Raw genomic sequence first — 14,133 nt, 5'->3', positions numbered from 1 at the left:
TTCACTACTGGAGACCCAGGCTGCTTCTGTGTAGTGCCTAGAAAAGTCTCAGCAGCTGAGAGGTGAAAAGGTGTGGAGGATTACATGGAAGGTTTTATGAGCCAAGCCCAGGGGCTGTTGAATTTCATGTCCTCTCATATTTTATTGGCCGGAAATCAGGTATATTACCACGTGGAACTGGAAAGGAGGCCAGGATATGCTGCTCAATAGGATGCTCCAAGCAGTGCACTCAGAAGAATGAACAGGTTTGGAGACAGTCCAACTCTGCTGTGTCCTCAACTTCCTTGGGGGTATTTTCCTTACAATCTATAACTTTTTTTTTTTTTTTTTTTTTTTTGAGATGGAGTCTTGCTTTGTTGCCCAGGCTGGAGTGCAATGGTGCGGTCTCAGCTCACTGAAATCTCTGCCTCCCGGGTTCAAGCGATTCTCCTGCCTCAGCCTACGGAGTAGCTGGGATTACAGGGGCCCGCCACCATGCCTGGCTAATGTTTGTATTTTTAGTAGAGATGGGGCTTCACCATGTCGGCCATGCTGGTCTCGAACTGCTGACCTCGTGATCTGTCCTCCTCGGCCTCCCAAAGTGCTGGGATTACAGGCGTGAGCCACTGCGCCTGGCCACAATCTATAACTTTAAATGGAAAAGGCAAAGATAAAAGTCCTTTATCAGTGAGGACACACATGTAGCTGCTGTAACAAAGGCAAAACAAAAAAACACAATGCAATAACTTAAACAAGATACAGTATTTTTCTTGCTTGCATAAAAATCTGAACAAAGCGTTCCAGGCTTGACGTGGCAGCTCCACAGAATTAGGCACCTAAAGGCTCCTGGTATATTGTTTTGCCTCCCCAATCACCTAACTTCCTTCTTATCATCTGAGATGACAGCTTTACCTCCACTGTAGTGTCCACATTCCGGCAAATGGAAAGAGGAGAAGGGCAAGTGGAAGGCATGCCTTTCCTTTTAAAGGCATAACCCAAAAGTTGTCTATGTCACTTGTGCTTATGTCCCATTGGCCAAAACTTAGTAACCAAATCTTGGTAAGCACCCTTGCTGCAGTGGAGTTGGGAAATGTAGATCTTTATTTAGGTAAGAAAGAAGAGGGCACGGAGGGCACAGTCCTTACATTCCAGACTTTAGTCATGGCGTTACACCTCGTTGTAAGGGAGGCTGGCTATTGCAGCCTTTCGCTGGGTGGCCATGTACCCAGCTAGATCTCAGGGGCACTCTTACTAAGGTAATGCATGGAGAATGGATAGCATGAGAAGCAGTTTCTGCTACAAGTGCCTTTCATAGAAAGAACTCCTATAAGAAAAACAAATAGGGCCTAAGGAAAACTAATCCAAAGGGTAAAACATGGGGAAAAGACAAAAAGCAAAAAAAGAAAAAAGAAAAGCAAGTTTCCCAGGTAGAAAATGAATGAAGACTGAGGTACGTAAGTGAGAAGTCCTGTGAAATTGATAATCCTTTTCATTTTGTCACAAAAGTCCCTACTTACATTCTAAAATTCCATTAAATGTCACCTTTCTGATATCCCCATTTTATTTATCTCTCTTTGGGCATTTACCATGCTGTAGCATACTCTAGGCCATTCCTAGCTTTGTAACTCTCTCAAGGTGACTCTGCAGGAGATGCTCCAAAGTAGTTAAGAGGAGAACCCCTAATACTGATGTGTTTATGGGTGAGGTGGTCTGATGCCTTAGATTTGCTTTAAAATATTCCTGCAAAAAATAAAAAGGGGAATAGATGAAACAAGATTGACAAAATGTTGATTCGTTGACGCGGTGTAATGGGTATCTGGGTGATCATAGTACTACTTTATCTCTTTTGTATATATTTTAAAATTTCCATAATATAGCAAAACATGAGCCCAGTCCCTCAAGGCAGCCAGATTTGGGTTCAAACCCTAGTTTGACCTTTTACTCGCTGAGTGACTTTACCCTGCTACAGCTTCAGTTTCTCCAAATGGAAATGATATACACTCCATTAAGGTTCTTGTAAAATCTAAAGTAAGAGGGAATCTGAGGCTCTAGCACACGGCCCGGCCCTTAATAGTTGTACTAATTTTTATTTTATTTTTCGAAACGGAGTTTGCTCTGTCACCCAGGCTGCAGTGTAGTGGCATGATCCGGCTCACTGCAACCTCCACCTCCAGGGTTTAAGCAATTCTTCTGCCTCAGCCTCCTCCCAAGTAACTGGGATTATAGGAGTGTGCCACCACGCCCAGCTAATTTTTGTATTTTTAGTAGAGACGGTGTTTCGGCATGTTGTCCAGGCTGGTCTCCAACTCCTGACCTCAGGTTATCCTCACGCCTCGGCCTCCCAGAGTGCTGGGATTACAGGCGTGAGCCACTGCGCCTGGCCAGTAGTTGTACTAACAAGGGTTTCTGCTTGCAAGCAACAAAGACTGACTCTAGTTGTGGCTAATTTCTTTCACACACACATATTAAGTGGCAGAGGTAGGACTTGAGCTCGGATCTCTGATTTCCAGACCTAGAACTTTTTATGTGTTATTACAGTCGTTCAAAACCTTGCCTGGATTTGTGCTTTGCAATTTACGCTTTCGAACATGCAGGAATGTAGTTTGGGCATTTGTGTGGAACTGCGGATTCTCGGGACTCCAGGGTGGCCAAGGCGCGGAGGTGACTCACTGACATTAACCGGCCTGAATGCACGTGGGTTGCTGAGCCGATGCTGGGAAGGTACGGGGTTTGCCAGGTGCAGGCCGCCGGAACTCACGCGCGTCCCTGCCTCTCTCACTCCTGGGGTCGGCTCTGGCCGGTGGCCTCCAGCTCCGCTAGCGGCCGGACGCGCAGCCAGCCGACAAGCCCGCCAGGTCCTAGCGCGTCTCCCGGATCGCGGATCCGGCGGATCTGGCCGACCACTCACCCTCCCCTTTCCGCAAGTTAGGGGGCGGGGCATCGGGTTTCTGGCTCGTGATTTGCCGGAGCCCATGCGCTCCCCTTCTCCGCCCCCTCCGGCTGTGTGAGAGGTCAGCAGAGGGGCGGTCTGCGGGGACAACAATGGCGGGGCTCTGGGTCGGTACAGCATCGCTGGTCGCTGTCGGACGGCGTGGGCGGTGGCCGCCGCAGCAGCTGATGCTGAGCGCGGCGCTGCGGACCCTGAAGGTGAGGAGCAACGGGGCCTGGGCTTCCAGCCGTGCCACCTCTGGGCGGCTGGCGCCGGGAGAGCGCTGGCTGGGTCCGGCTGCCCGCGCGCCCCAGTTCCGCCTGAGCTACACCGCTTGCTCTCCTCCCTCCCGGAGTTCGCGTGGCAGCGGGCTCAGGAGGCATCCCTCGTTGCAGTTGTTCCTCGCGGGGATCCTGCGGAGCAGAGAGGCCTAGGGCGGAGGCAGTTGGGTGCCCGCACGCCCTCCGAGGCGGCTGATGGCTTTGGGCAGGCATATTGCCCGAGGTCTGCTTCCAGGGCCCCGCGGCATTGGCTTTGTCTTAAGCTTTCCAGGGTGTATTTTTAGGTGTCCTTATAGTTTCCGTCTTCTGTTGCCTCTTTCCAGCATTTTTGAAGGGCCACTGTGAACTGTTGCTCAAGTAGAGTTAGGGTTGTGAGTTTGTCCTATCTTTTAAAGTATTATACGATGTCAGGACTGCTAATAGATTTTACGTTTCATTTGAAAGCCTGTTTTAATTGTATGACACTCCAGTCTACTGTGTACCAAATGCATCCTGTGAACTTACTTTCCTTTTCGGTGTAGTGGTGAGCCTGATTTTGGCACTGTTCTAAACACGTTTCATGACTGTTCTGTATACCTAGGCTGTCACGATGGCAGATTGACAAACAGGTTGGAGTGCTTGTGTGTGCTTCTGAGCTCTGTCTCCCGTCAGCATCGAGTCTGTCGTTAATTCTGGGGCACAGACCACGTAACCTACTTTATAAGGTTTGTTGAGGCACTTGAACACATTCTTTAAAATGAAGGTCCCCGAAAACCATCTGTCAGCTGGTTCAGTGTGCTTGTTAAACTTCCTTTTAAAAAATAATTATTAAAACATTGCCACATAACTTGATTTATAGTCATTGAATTTTAGAAGTTGAAGACACTTTAGGGACGACCTGCCCCATCCTACTCTTTAAAGAGGAGGGAACCGAGCCCCAGGTGGGCAGTATGAGAGCTGGAGCTTAATTGACATGGAAGTGAGAGGCACCTATGTTTGTTTTGTGTCCAATTCAGCGTGCGGACTTTCACTGTTTTCTGGGTTCCCATACAGTTTAGTGTTCTTTAATCTTTATCATTCTGTTCATCTTTGTTGGCCACTTCAGTTGCAGCTGTAAGACTTACGCATTTACATAGGAGGCAACTTGGTATGGTGGAAAGTGTGGGCTTTGGGGTCAGGCACATGAGGCTTTGTATATTGGACAGGTCTCTTCTTTGGGCATCAGCTTCGTCCTTGTAGCTATTTTTTTCAACAAATATTTACTGAATATCTCCTGTCTTCCACTTCTGGGGTATGAATATGGTTTCTGCTTTCTTAGAAATTTTACAGTAGTAGGGAGAGTGTAATAAGTGTAAAATGGTATTAGGGGAGATGCCCGGGTGCTATAAGAAAATAAAATAGAGGAATTTGACCAAGCCAAGATTTTGAGTTCTGTATCTTAGATACTGTTCTGTTGCTTTGCTTGAACTAATTTATTCAATCTCACAACAGTTGTATGTCCCCCATTTACAGAAGATGAAAGTGAGGCACTAAGTGTTAATGTGACTTGCTCAAAGCTATAGTGCCAATAAGTGGCAAACAGGATTTAGAACTCCAGAACCTGTGCTCTTAATCATACTATACTACCTACGGCAAGGGAATGTTTTCCTTTGGAACTGAAAATTGAGACAAGTTTTGAAGGATGAAGTGACCTTCTTTAACAAACAGAGGAGATGAATGTTATATGTGAGAGAGCAGTGTGTGCAAAGGTCCTGTGGCCAGAGGGAATGACAGGTTAGAAGAACTGAAAACAGCCTACAGAGGCTCTGATGCAGAGAGTAGATGGTGTTGGAGAAGCTGGCAGGAGTCAGACCATGCTGGCTCTTATAGATCATATTATGAGGTTTGGTGTTTGTCTTAGAGCAGTGGGAAGACATTGATATTGGAGGTGGGAGGGATGACACTGACATTTTAGATTGGAGAGGCTGAGAGGAAGGCTGTTACTGTACTTACTGTTGTACACTTGTTATACACTTACTGTGTAATACATAAGCTTTGATGATTCTTACCTGGTTTTTTCCTTTTAATGTGTTGGCAGAGACTGCATCTTGTCTATTTCTGTGTTCTTACTACAATGTTTGACACAATAGGTGCTGAATGTGTAACAATAGAGTAGCATTATGTTTGTGCCCGCAAAGAATTCCTCCTTGGGGTGGGAAGCATCTCTGAAGTTCACTATCACTCTAGGGGAACTTGAGCTGTTGCTTAGCTTCTCTCTGCGCTTCTCTTCTATGAACTTGAAATATGCTCTACTGAGTCTGTTTGAAGCTGAATCTTTTGAAGATTTTAACCCCTCCCATCCCTCCCTCCACCTCTGCAAACCTTTTGGTTGGTTGGAAAGCAGCCAGCTAACTCTAGGGTCTAGTCTAGAGAATTCTGACCATTCTTTTAGCCAGTCAACAGAGTTTATTTATTTTTAGGGTATACGTAGAGTTCACCTTTTAGTCTTATTTGTTTTGTTTATCAGCTTTTTAAACACATTCTGTTTTAATGCCTAGTTTTTTCTTCTGCGTAAATGTTTTCAGTGGCTCCAGGATGTTGGTTTTATGGTAATTGCTATAGTTTTTATTGAACTCTTATATGCCTTTCATGATTTTTCTTTGCTTTTCTTTTTTTTGAGATGGAGTCTCTCTCTGTTGCCAGGCTGGAGTGCAGTGGCGTGATCTCAGCTCACTGCAACCTCCACCTCCTGGGTTCAAGCGATTCCCTTGCCTCAGCCTCCCAAGTGGCTGGGACTACAGGTGCACGCCACCACCCCCGGCTAATTTTTTTTTTGTGTGTTTTAGTAGAGATGGGGTTTCACCATGTTGGCCACCTCGATCTTCTGACCTCTTGATCTACCGCCTTGGCCGCCCAAAGTGCTTGGAATTACAGGCATGAGCCACTGAGCCTGTGTGATTTTTCATGTATCTTTTATCCTTATAACAACTAGGTAAAAAATCCGAATTTTACAGTAGAGGAAACAAAGCTCAGGGCAGTTAAGTAATTGCTTAAAAGCACAGTCGGCTGAAGTAGAATTTGAACCTTAGATAATATGATTCTGAAGGCTTTCTTTTCTTTCTTCCTTTTTTTTTTTTTTTTGAGATGGGGTCTGGCTCTGTTGACCAGGCTGGAGTGCAGTGGCATGATCTTGGCCTACTGCAGCCTCTGCCTCCTGGGCTCAAGCCATCCTCCCATCTCAGCCTCCCAAGTAGGTGGGACCACAGGCGCGTACGACCACACCTGGCTGTTTTTTAATTTTAATTTTTATTTTTTGTAGATATGGGGTTTTGCCATGTTGCCCAGGCTGGTCTCAAACTCCTGAACTCGAGCAATCCACCCACCTCGGCTTGCTTTTCTAATTACAAATTGTCTCATTTGAATCATGGTCTCATTGTGTGATGCATTCATGAAATTTGAATGTTTAAGCCCTGTGTTACTTGAAATCCATTATTTTGTAATCAGTAAATATGGAAAAGAATGTTTAGGCTTATCTGAATGCTTTAGAATTGCCTGGAGGTTAATCCTTCCAACATGCTGATAAATTTCTGACAAATCATTTGGGAAAAAAAATTTCTGAGATTACTACAGAAACTAGTTTCTGGTGTAAAAAAATGTTTATAGACATTTATATATTTATACATCTACCACTTGGATTTTATTCTGTTCCTGAGAGGTTCAGAACAGAGGTAAAAACTGCTCAAGTCCTTTTCTAAGTAAGAGGAAAAGATGGTGACATTTCTGATGAAGAGTGAGGGAAAAGGATTTGTTTAAATGATTCCAGACTTTAAAAAATGTAGGTGGGAGAACAAGGATGAAAAAGGAATTTGGGAAGAAACATTTTTTCTTTGGGGCTGGAAACGTAGTGTTTCATTGTAGGTATCTGGAGTTAGATGCCCATAGGAGCCATGCTGAGGTGCTGGGAAGACAGAGGGTATCAGTGGCTGGCTTTTGGGCCAGGGATACGAGGCTAGAGTTAGAGTTAGAATCTGTGAACCCTGAAGGATATAATGAGTCAGTTAATATTTAATTGAATAAATGCTTCGTCTTATAACCCTAAATTAGGATTTGGAAGCAGGAAGAAGAGACAAGAGGAGTTAGAGGTATGGTTTGAGAGGAGCCAATGTAGTGTAGTGTTACCAAATCTAGGAAAGAAATTTCAAGAAGTAGTTAGCATTCATTCATTCATTCGTCTAGAGATCTAGCTCTTTACTCAGAAAGTGTTTGTGGAGCATTTTCTAAGTTCCAGGTACTATGGCACGTACAAAGGAGAGAAAAAGAAATTAAAACATAGTCCCTAACTATGTCCCAGGTGCAGAGAGGCTAAGGAATAAAAGATTGATGGGGCCAGGTGTGGTAGCTCACACCTGCAATCCCAACCCTTTGGGAGGCCAAAGTGGGAGGATTTCTTGAGCTCAGGAGTTTGAGACCAGCCTAGGCAACACAGTGATACCGCACCCCCGCCCCGCCCCTGGCTATCTCTACAAAATAAAATAAAATAAAAATTAGCTGGGTGTGGTGGCACGTGCCTGTGGTTCTAGGTACTTGAGAGGAGGCTGAGGAGGGAGGATCACTTGAGCCCAGGAGGTCAAGGCTGCAGTGAGCTGTGATCACACCAATGTACTACAGCCTGGGTGACAGAGCAAGACCCTGTCTCAAAAAAAAGTCTGGGCACGGTGGCTCACGCCTGTAATCCCAGCACTTTGGGAGGCCGAGGCAGGCAGATCACCTGAGGTTGGGAGTTCAAGACCAGTCTGACCAACATGGAGAAATCCCGTCTCTACTAAAAATACAAAATTAGCTGGGCATGGTGGTGCATGCCTGTAATCTCAGCTACTCGGGAGGCTGAGGCAGGAGAATCACTTGAACCCAGGAGGTGGAGGTTGCAGTGAGCCAAGATTGCACCACTGCACTCCAGCCTGGGCAACAAGAGCGAAACTCTGTCTCAAAAAAAAAAAAAAAAAAAGATTGGTGAAAGAATTTGGTAAGATCTTTTATCTTTAATGAGAATAATTTTAGTAGCATGGTAAAGTGTTATATACAAAAAATACTGCTTTCGTTTCGACAATACTCTTAAATAGTTGAAGCAAAATTATATTTTTTGAAAGATAAGCATATTGCATAACTTTCAAAAATTAGTTTCTTTATTTTAAATACCTATTGACATTTTCGTTAGAAAAAAGCCCACAAACTGATGGGATCAACCTAATAAGATCAAAATAAAAGTGAATTTAAAGAATGTTGGAGCCGGGCGCGGTGGCTCAAGCCTGTAATCCCAGCACTTTGGGAGGCCGAGGCGGGCAGATCACGAGGTCAGGAGATCGAGACCATCCTGGCTAACATGGTGAAACCCCGTCTCTACTAAAAATATAAAAAAATTAGCCGGGCGTGGTGGTGGGCATCTGTAGTCCCAGCTACTCGGAGAGGCTGAGGCAGGAGAATGGTGTGAACCCAGGAGGTGGAGCTTGCAGTGAGCCGGAGCTTGCAGTGAGCCGAGATCGCGCCACTGCACTCCAGCCTGGGTGACAGAGCGAGACTCCGTCTCAAAAAAAAAAGAATGTTGGAAGATAGATACAGTTTTGTGATTTCATTCACAAAACCTAATACAGCATCCATGTGGCATACTCTCTTTGGTATTCTTTGTTTGTTTTTGAGATGGAGTCTCATGTTGCCCAGGCTGGAGTTCAGTGGTGTGATCTCGGCTCACGGCAACCTCTGCCTCCCGGGTTGAAGTGAATCTCCTGCCTCAGCCTCCTGAGTAGCTGGGATTACAGGCATGTGCCACCATGCCCAGCTAATTTTTGTATTTTTAGTAGAGATGGGGTTTCACCATGTCGGCCTGGCTGGTCTCGAACTCTTGACCTCAATTGATCCGCCTGCCTCGGCCTCCCAAAGTGCTGGGATTACAGATGTGAGCCACTGCGCCTGCCCTCTCTTTGGTATTATTTATTCAAGAAACCTTTGGTTTCCGAGAGCTGCTGTACAAATGACCATGGACCTGGTGGCTTAAAACAACAAATTCATTCTCCCACAGTACTAAAGGCCTGAAGTCTGAAATCAAGGCATGAGCAGGGCCATGCTTCCTCTGAAGGCTCTAGGGGAGAATCCTTTCTTGCCTCTTTGAGCTTCTGGTGGCTGCATTCATTCCTTGGCTTTTGGTTGCATCACTCCAGTCTCTGCCTCTGTCTTCACATGGCTGCCTTCTCCTCCTCCTTCTTGTGCGTCTTTCCCTCTCATTCTTTTATAAAGACACTTTTCATTGGATTTAGGGCCATGACAAGATCTAGGATGATTTCATCTGGAGATCCTTCACTTTGTTGTATTGGCAAAGACCCTTTATCACAGGTTCCAGGACATGGACACATCGTTTTAGGGGCTACCGTTCAATTCACCTACACGTAGTATGTGTCAGAGACTACTTAGAGCTGGGAATATAATCGTGAATGTTTCTGCTCCCATTGTGGTTACATTTGAGTAAGGAGACTGTGCTCGTATAAATAGAAAAGTTCAGAGAGTGAGAAGTGCTCTCGAAGGAAAAAGATAGGTTAATGGGATAGAGAGTGGTAGTGGTGCTGAGTTGGGGATGTTACCTAATGAGACCATGGGGGACATTTCTGAGCATGTGGCATTTGGACAGGAAACTGAGCCAGCCAGCCATGTGACTATATGGGGGCCTAGCATTGCAGACCAAGGAGTGCCAGGGCAAAAGCTCTGAGGGGAGATTGCATTTGGCATAATTAAGGGACGAATGTGGCTGCTGTGGTTGGAGTGAACTGAATGAGGGGGTGATCTTAGGAGATGAGGGAGGAGGAGTGGGTAGGCGGGACAGAGTCATCAGGGGCTTGTATTTGGAATTTAATAATGAGAGTCCAGTTGGAGGCATTTAAGCACATTGAATTTATGTTTGGAAAAGACGTTTGTGACTAGTATGTAGCGAATGTCTTAGTAGGGGTGGGAGTAGGATTGGGGACTGGGGTGGGAACAGGGGAAACAGACCCATCAGGAAGCTGTTGTAGAAGACCAAGCTAGACATGATGGTAACTTGCGCTAGGGCACTGGAGTTGGTGAGAACTGGTCAGACTTGGAATATATTTTGGAGCTAGAGCCAGTATCTTGCTGTGGGGTTTGAAGGCAGATACAGACATACCTCATATCTTGGCTTTATTGGCCCTGCAGATACTGCTTTTTTTTTGTTGTTTTTACAGATTGAGGGTTTGTGGCAACCCTGCTTTGAGCAACTGTGTTGGTGTCATCTTTCCAATAGCACATACCTACTTTGTGTCTCTGTGAAACATTTTGATAATTTTTTCGTTATTACTATGTCTGTTATGGTGATCTGTGATCAGTGATCTTCGATATTCTTATTGTAAATATTTTGCGGTGCCGTGAACCACGCCCATATAAGTTGGAGAAACATAATTGATAAATGTTGTGTGTGTTTTGACTTCTCCAATCAGTTATTCCCCCATGTCTCTCCCTCTCCTCAGGCCTCCCTATTCTCTGAGACACAACAATATTGAAATTAGGCCAATTAATAACCCTCTAAGCGTTCTAGTGAAAGGAAGAGTCACACGTCTCTCACTTTGAATCAAAAACTAGAAATCATCCTTAGTGAGGAAGGCCTGTCAAAAGCCAAGATAGACTGAAAGCTGGGCCTCCTGTGCCAAATTGTGATGCAAAGGAAAAGTTCTAGAAGGAAATTAAAAGTGCTACTCCAGTGAGTACACAACTGATTAAAAAAAGTGAAACAGCTTTATTGCTGATGTGGCGAAAGCTTTAGTGGTTTGGATAGAAGATCAAACCAGCCACAACATTTCCTTAAGCCATAGCCTAATCCAGCGCAAGGCCCTCTCTTCAGTTCTACGAAGGCTGAGAGAGGTGAGGATGCTGCAGAAGAAAACTTGGAAGCAGAGGTTGGTTCAGGGGGTTTAAGAAAAGAAGTGAGGCCGGGCGCAGTGGCTCACACCTGTAATCCCAGTACTTTGGGAGGCCGAGGCGAGCGGATCACAAGGTCAAGAGATTGAGACCATTCTGGCTAACATGGTGAAGATCAGATGATTGTTAGCATTTTTGAGTGATAATTGTTTTGAACAATAATTAATTGGACCTGAACCTACAGTATCTGTAAGGTATGTACAAACAGGGAAAGGAAGGAATTAAGAGTGACTTTTGAAGGGTAGACACACAAGGTTGCTATTGTATGATTGTGTTTATATGCAGTCTCCAGAATAGACTGATCCATGAAGACAGAAAGTAGATTAGTGGTTGCCCAGGGCCTGGAGGAGAGGGGATGGGAGTGACGGTGCATAGTTAAGGGGTGTCTTTTTGGGGTGATAAAAAATGTCCTGGAATCAGTAGCCATCATGGTTCCATGCCTTGTGAATATACTAAAAACCACTGAGTTGTATACTTTTTTAAAAGGGTAAATTTTATGGTATGTGAATTACATCTCAATTAAAAAATAAAAGAATGGTCCGGGCACAGTGGCTCACACCTGTAATCCCAGCACTTTGGGAGGCCGAGGCAGGTGGATCACCTGAGGTCGGGAGATTGAGACCAGCCTGACCAACATGAAGAAACCCCATCTCTACTAAAAATACAAAATTAGCCAGGCATGGTGGCACATGCCTGTAATCCCAGCTACTCGGGAGGCTGAGACAGGAGAATTGCTTGAACTTGGGAGGCAGAGGTTGCAGTGAGCCGAGATGGCACCACTGCACTCCAGCCTGACGACAGAGTGAGACTCCGTCTCAAAAAACAAACAAACAAAAATCTTCTAATACTTATGTTAACAAAGTAAAGCAAAGAGGCCAAGGTGGGAGGATCACTTGAGGCCAGGAGTTCAAGACCAGCCAGGGGAAAATAGTGAGAACCCCCCCTGCCGCCCAGTCTCTACAAAAAATAAAAAAATTAGTGGGGCATGGTGGCATGCATCCATAGTCCCAGCTATTCAGGAGGCTGAGGTGGGAGGATTGTAGGAGTTCAAGGCTACAGTGAGCTGTGATCCTATCACTACACTTCAGTCTGGGCAACAGAGTGAGATCCTGTCTCAAAAAAAAAAAAAAAGTAAAACAAAGCTAGGTGTGGTGGCAGGGACGTGTAGTGTCAGCTACTTAGGAGGCTGAGGTGGGAAGATCATTTGAGCCTAGGAGTTAGAGGCTGCCATGGGCTATAATTGTGCCTGTGAGTAGTCACTGCAGTCCAGCCAGGGCAAACATAGTGAGACCCCCATCTCTTAAAAAAACAAAAAAAGTAAAATAAGGTGAAATTAATATATTTTACTTAATATATTCAAATATTCAAAGTATTATTTGAATATGTAAATATAAAAATTCACTAATGAGGTCTTTTACATCTTCTGGGTACTAAGTTTTCAAAATCCAGTGTGTAGTTTACTGTTAGAGCACATCTGAATGTGGCTCGTGGCTACCATATTGGATGGAACAGCTGTAGGGCACAGACTGTGCTACTGATCAAGTCCCACCTTGAGGTGCTGGGACTGGCCTTTTGAATGCAGTGTTAGTCAGCCCTTGGCCAGGCAGGGTGGGGGAGCTCTCAGGCTTGATGGAGAACTGTATAGTTGAGGAACATGGTCGAGATGAGGGGGCAGGTGTGAGCCGTTAGTTGTCAACACAGCAGTTAGAGAGGATCTGAGTGGCCACTGACAACATCTGCTACAGTGGGATGGGGAAGAATGGCCTGGCTGAAGAGTCAAGGGTGGGATGATGGAGCTCTAGAATTGACATGTATAGTTTCCTGGTGCTTGAACTTAGTACAGAGCCAGAGCCCAGAGAATCTTGAGTCTTGAACATCTCTCTCAAATATTAGGTGTTCAGCTTGGCTTTTGGTAGACATTGAAGATTGGAATGATCTCTAAGATCCTGAAGACTAAATAGTCTATTTGAAAGAAAAGCTGTGCTTTCAGGAAAAAGCCAGACTTAATTAAGTGTCTTCAGAGAAGGGCATGGGCTCTGTTACAATGCATGATGAAATACCGTGTCGTAATACATGGATAAGACCTTCACCTGGAATTTTACAGATGAAGCAAGATGAAGTAAACTAATGTTTACTTTGACCTTGGTGAGATCATTTTATAGCTCTATTAACCCAGTTTTGAGGATAATTTCTTCTTTGAAGCAGAATGCATTCTGATAATGAATTTATCCGATAATGAGTTATTTAGTATTATTCACCTGAATGCCACTGTGGGTATGTTAACAGTAGTTTTGGTTTTGGCAGAAAAAGTGTTCAGATTGTTCTTTAAGATATTTGCTAGTGGATTTACCAGTTTTAACTGCCACGTGAGGCCACATTTTACCAGTTTTAACTGCCACATGAGGCCACATCTTGTTTATGAAAGTAGGTGCTGTCTAATCTTTTTTTTTTTTTTTTTGAAACAGAGTCTTGCTCTGTCACCCAGGCTGGAGTGCAGTGGCGTGATCTCGGCTCACTACAACCTCTGCCTCCCGGGTTCACGGCATTCTCCCGCCTCAGTCTCCCGAGTAGCTGGGACTACAGGCGCCCGCCACCACGCCTGGCTAATTTTTTGTATTTTTAGTAGAGACGGGGTTTCACTGTGTTAGCCAGGATGGTCTCAATCTCCTGACCTTGTGATCCACCTGTCTCAGCCTCTCAAAGTGCTGGGATTACAGGCGTGAGCCACTGTGCCTGGCTGGTGCTATCTAATCTTAAGAAAGGATTTTTTTCCAGCCACTGCAAACGGGATTTTTTTCCCTGTTTGCAGTGGCTGGAAGGCATGCATCCAGTTTGTCTAAAAGCCTACCATTTCCCCCGCTTTTTGTCTAAGTTATTGTGTGCTGATGATAATATATGCAAGACTCTGCTAGCCATGTTAGACATTCTCATTTAATCCTCATAGCAGCATTGTGACCTAGATAAGTACTATTATTATCCCCAGTGTACAAATGAAGAAACTTTCTATATATC

At 44.9% G+C, this 14,133-nt stretch overlaps 1 protein-coding gene across 7 annotated transcripts in view; it reads left to right on the top strand.

Annotated features, from left to right (window-relative positions):
* The first annotated feature begins 2,900 nt into the window (after positions 1-2,900).
* Positions 2,901-14,133, top strand: part of PCCA (propionyl-CoA carboxylase subunit alpha) — a 452,191-nt gene continuing 440,958 nt past the window's right edge. For 5 of the 7 annotated variants that reach the window (XM_055244186.2, XM_055244185.2, XM_055244181.2 and 2 more), the window contains exon 1: positions 2,983-3,126. In XM_055244186.2, coding sequence (XP_055100161.1) covers positions 3,022-3,126 — 105 coding nt within the window. In that variant the 5' untranslated portion in view covers positions 2,983-3,021. Of the gene's footprint in view, positions 3,127-14,133 lie in introns of all 7 variants that reach the window. The other 2 variants (XM_055244179.2, XM_055244183.2) reach the window with 2 other exon arrangements.

This window comes from Symphalangus syndactylus, chromosome 15 (genome assembly GCF_028878055.3).
Source record: "Symphalangus syndactylus isolate Jambi chromosome 15, NHGRI_mSymSyn1-v2.1_pri, whole genome shotgun sequence".
NCBI lineage: Eukaryota > Metazoa > Chordata > Mammalia > Primates > Hylobatidae > Symphalangus > Symphalangus syndactylus.
This window is presented reverse-complemented; position numbering and strand designations above follow the sequence as displayed.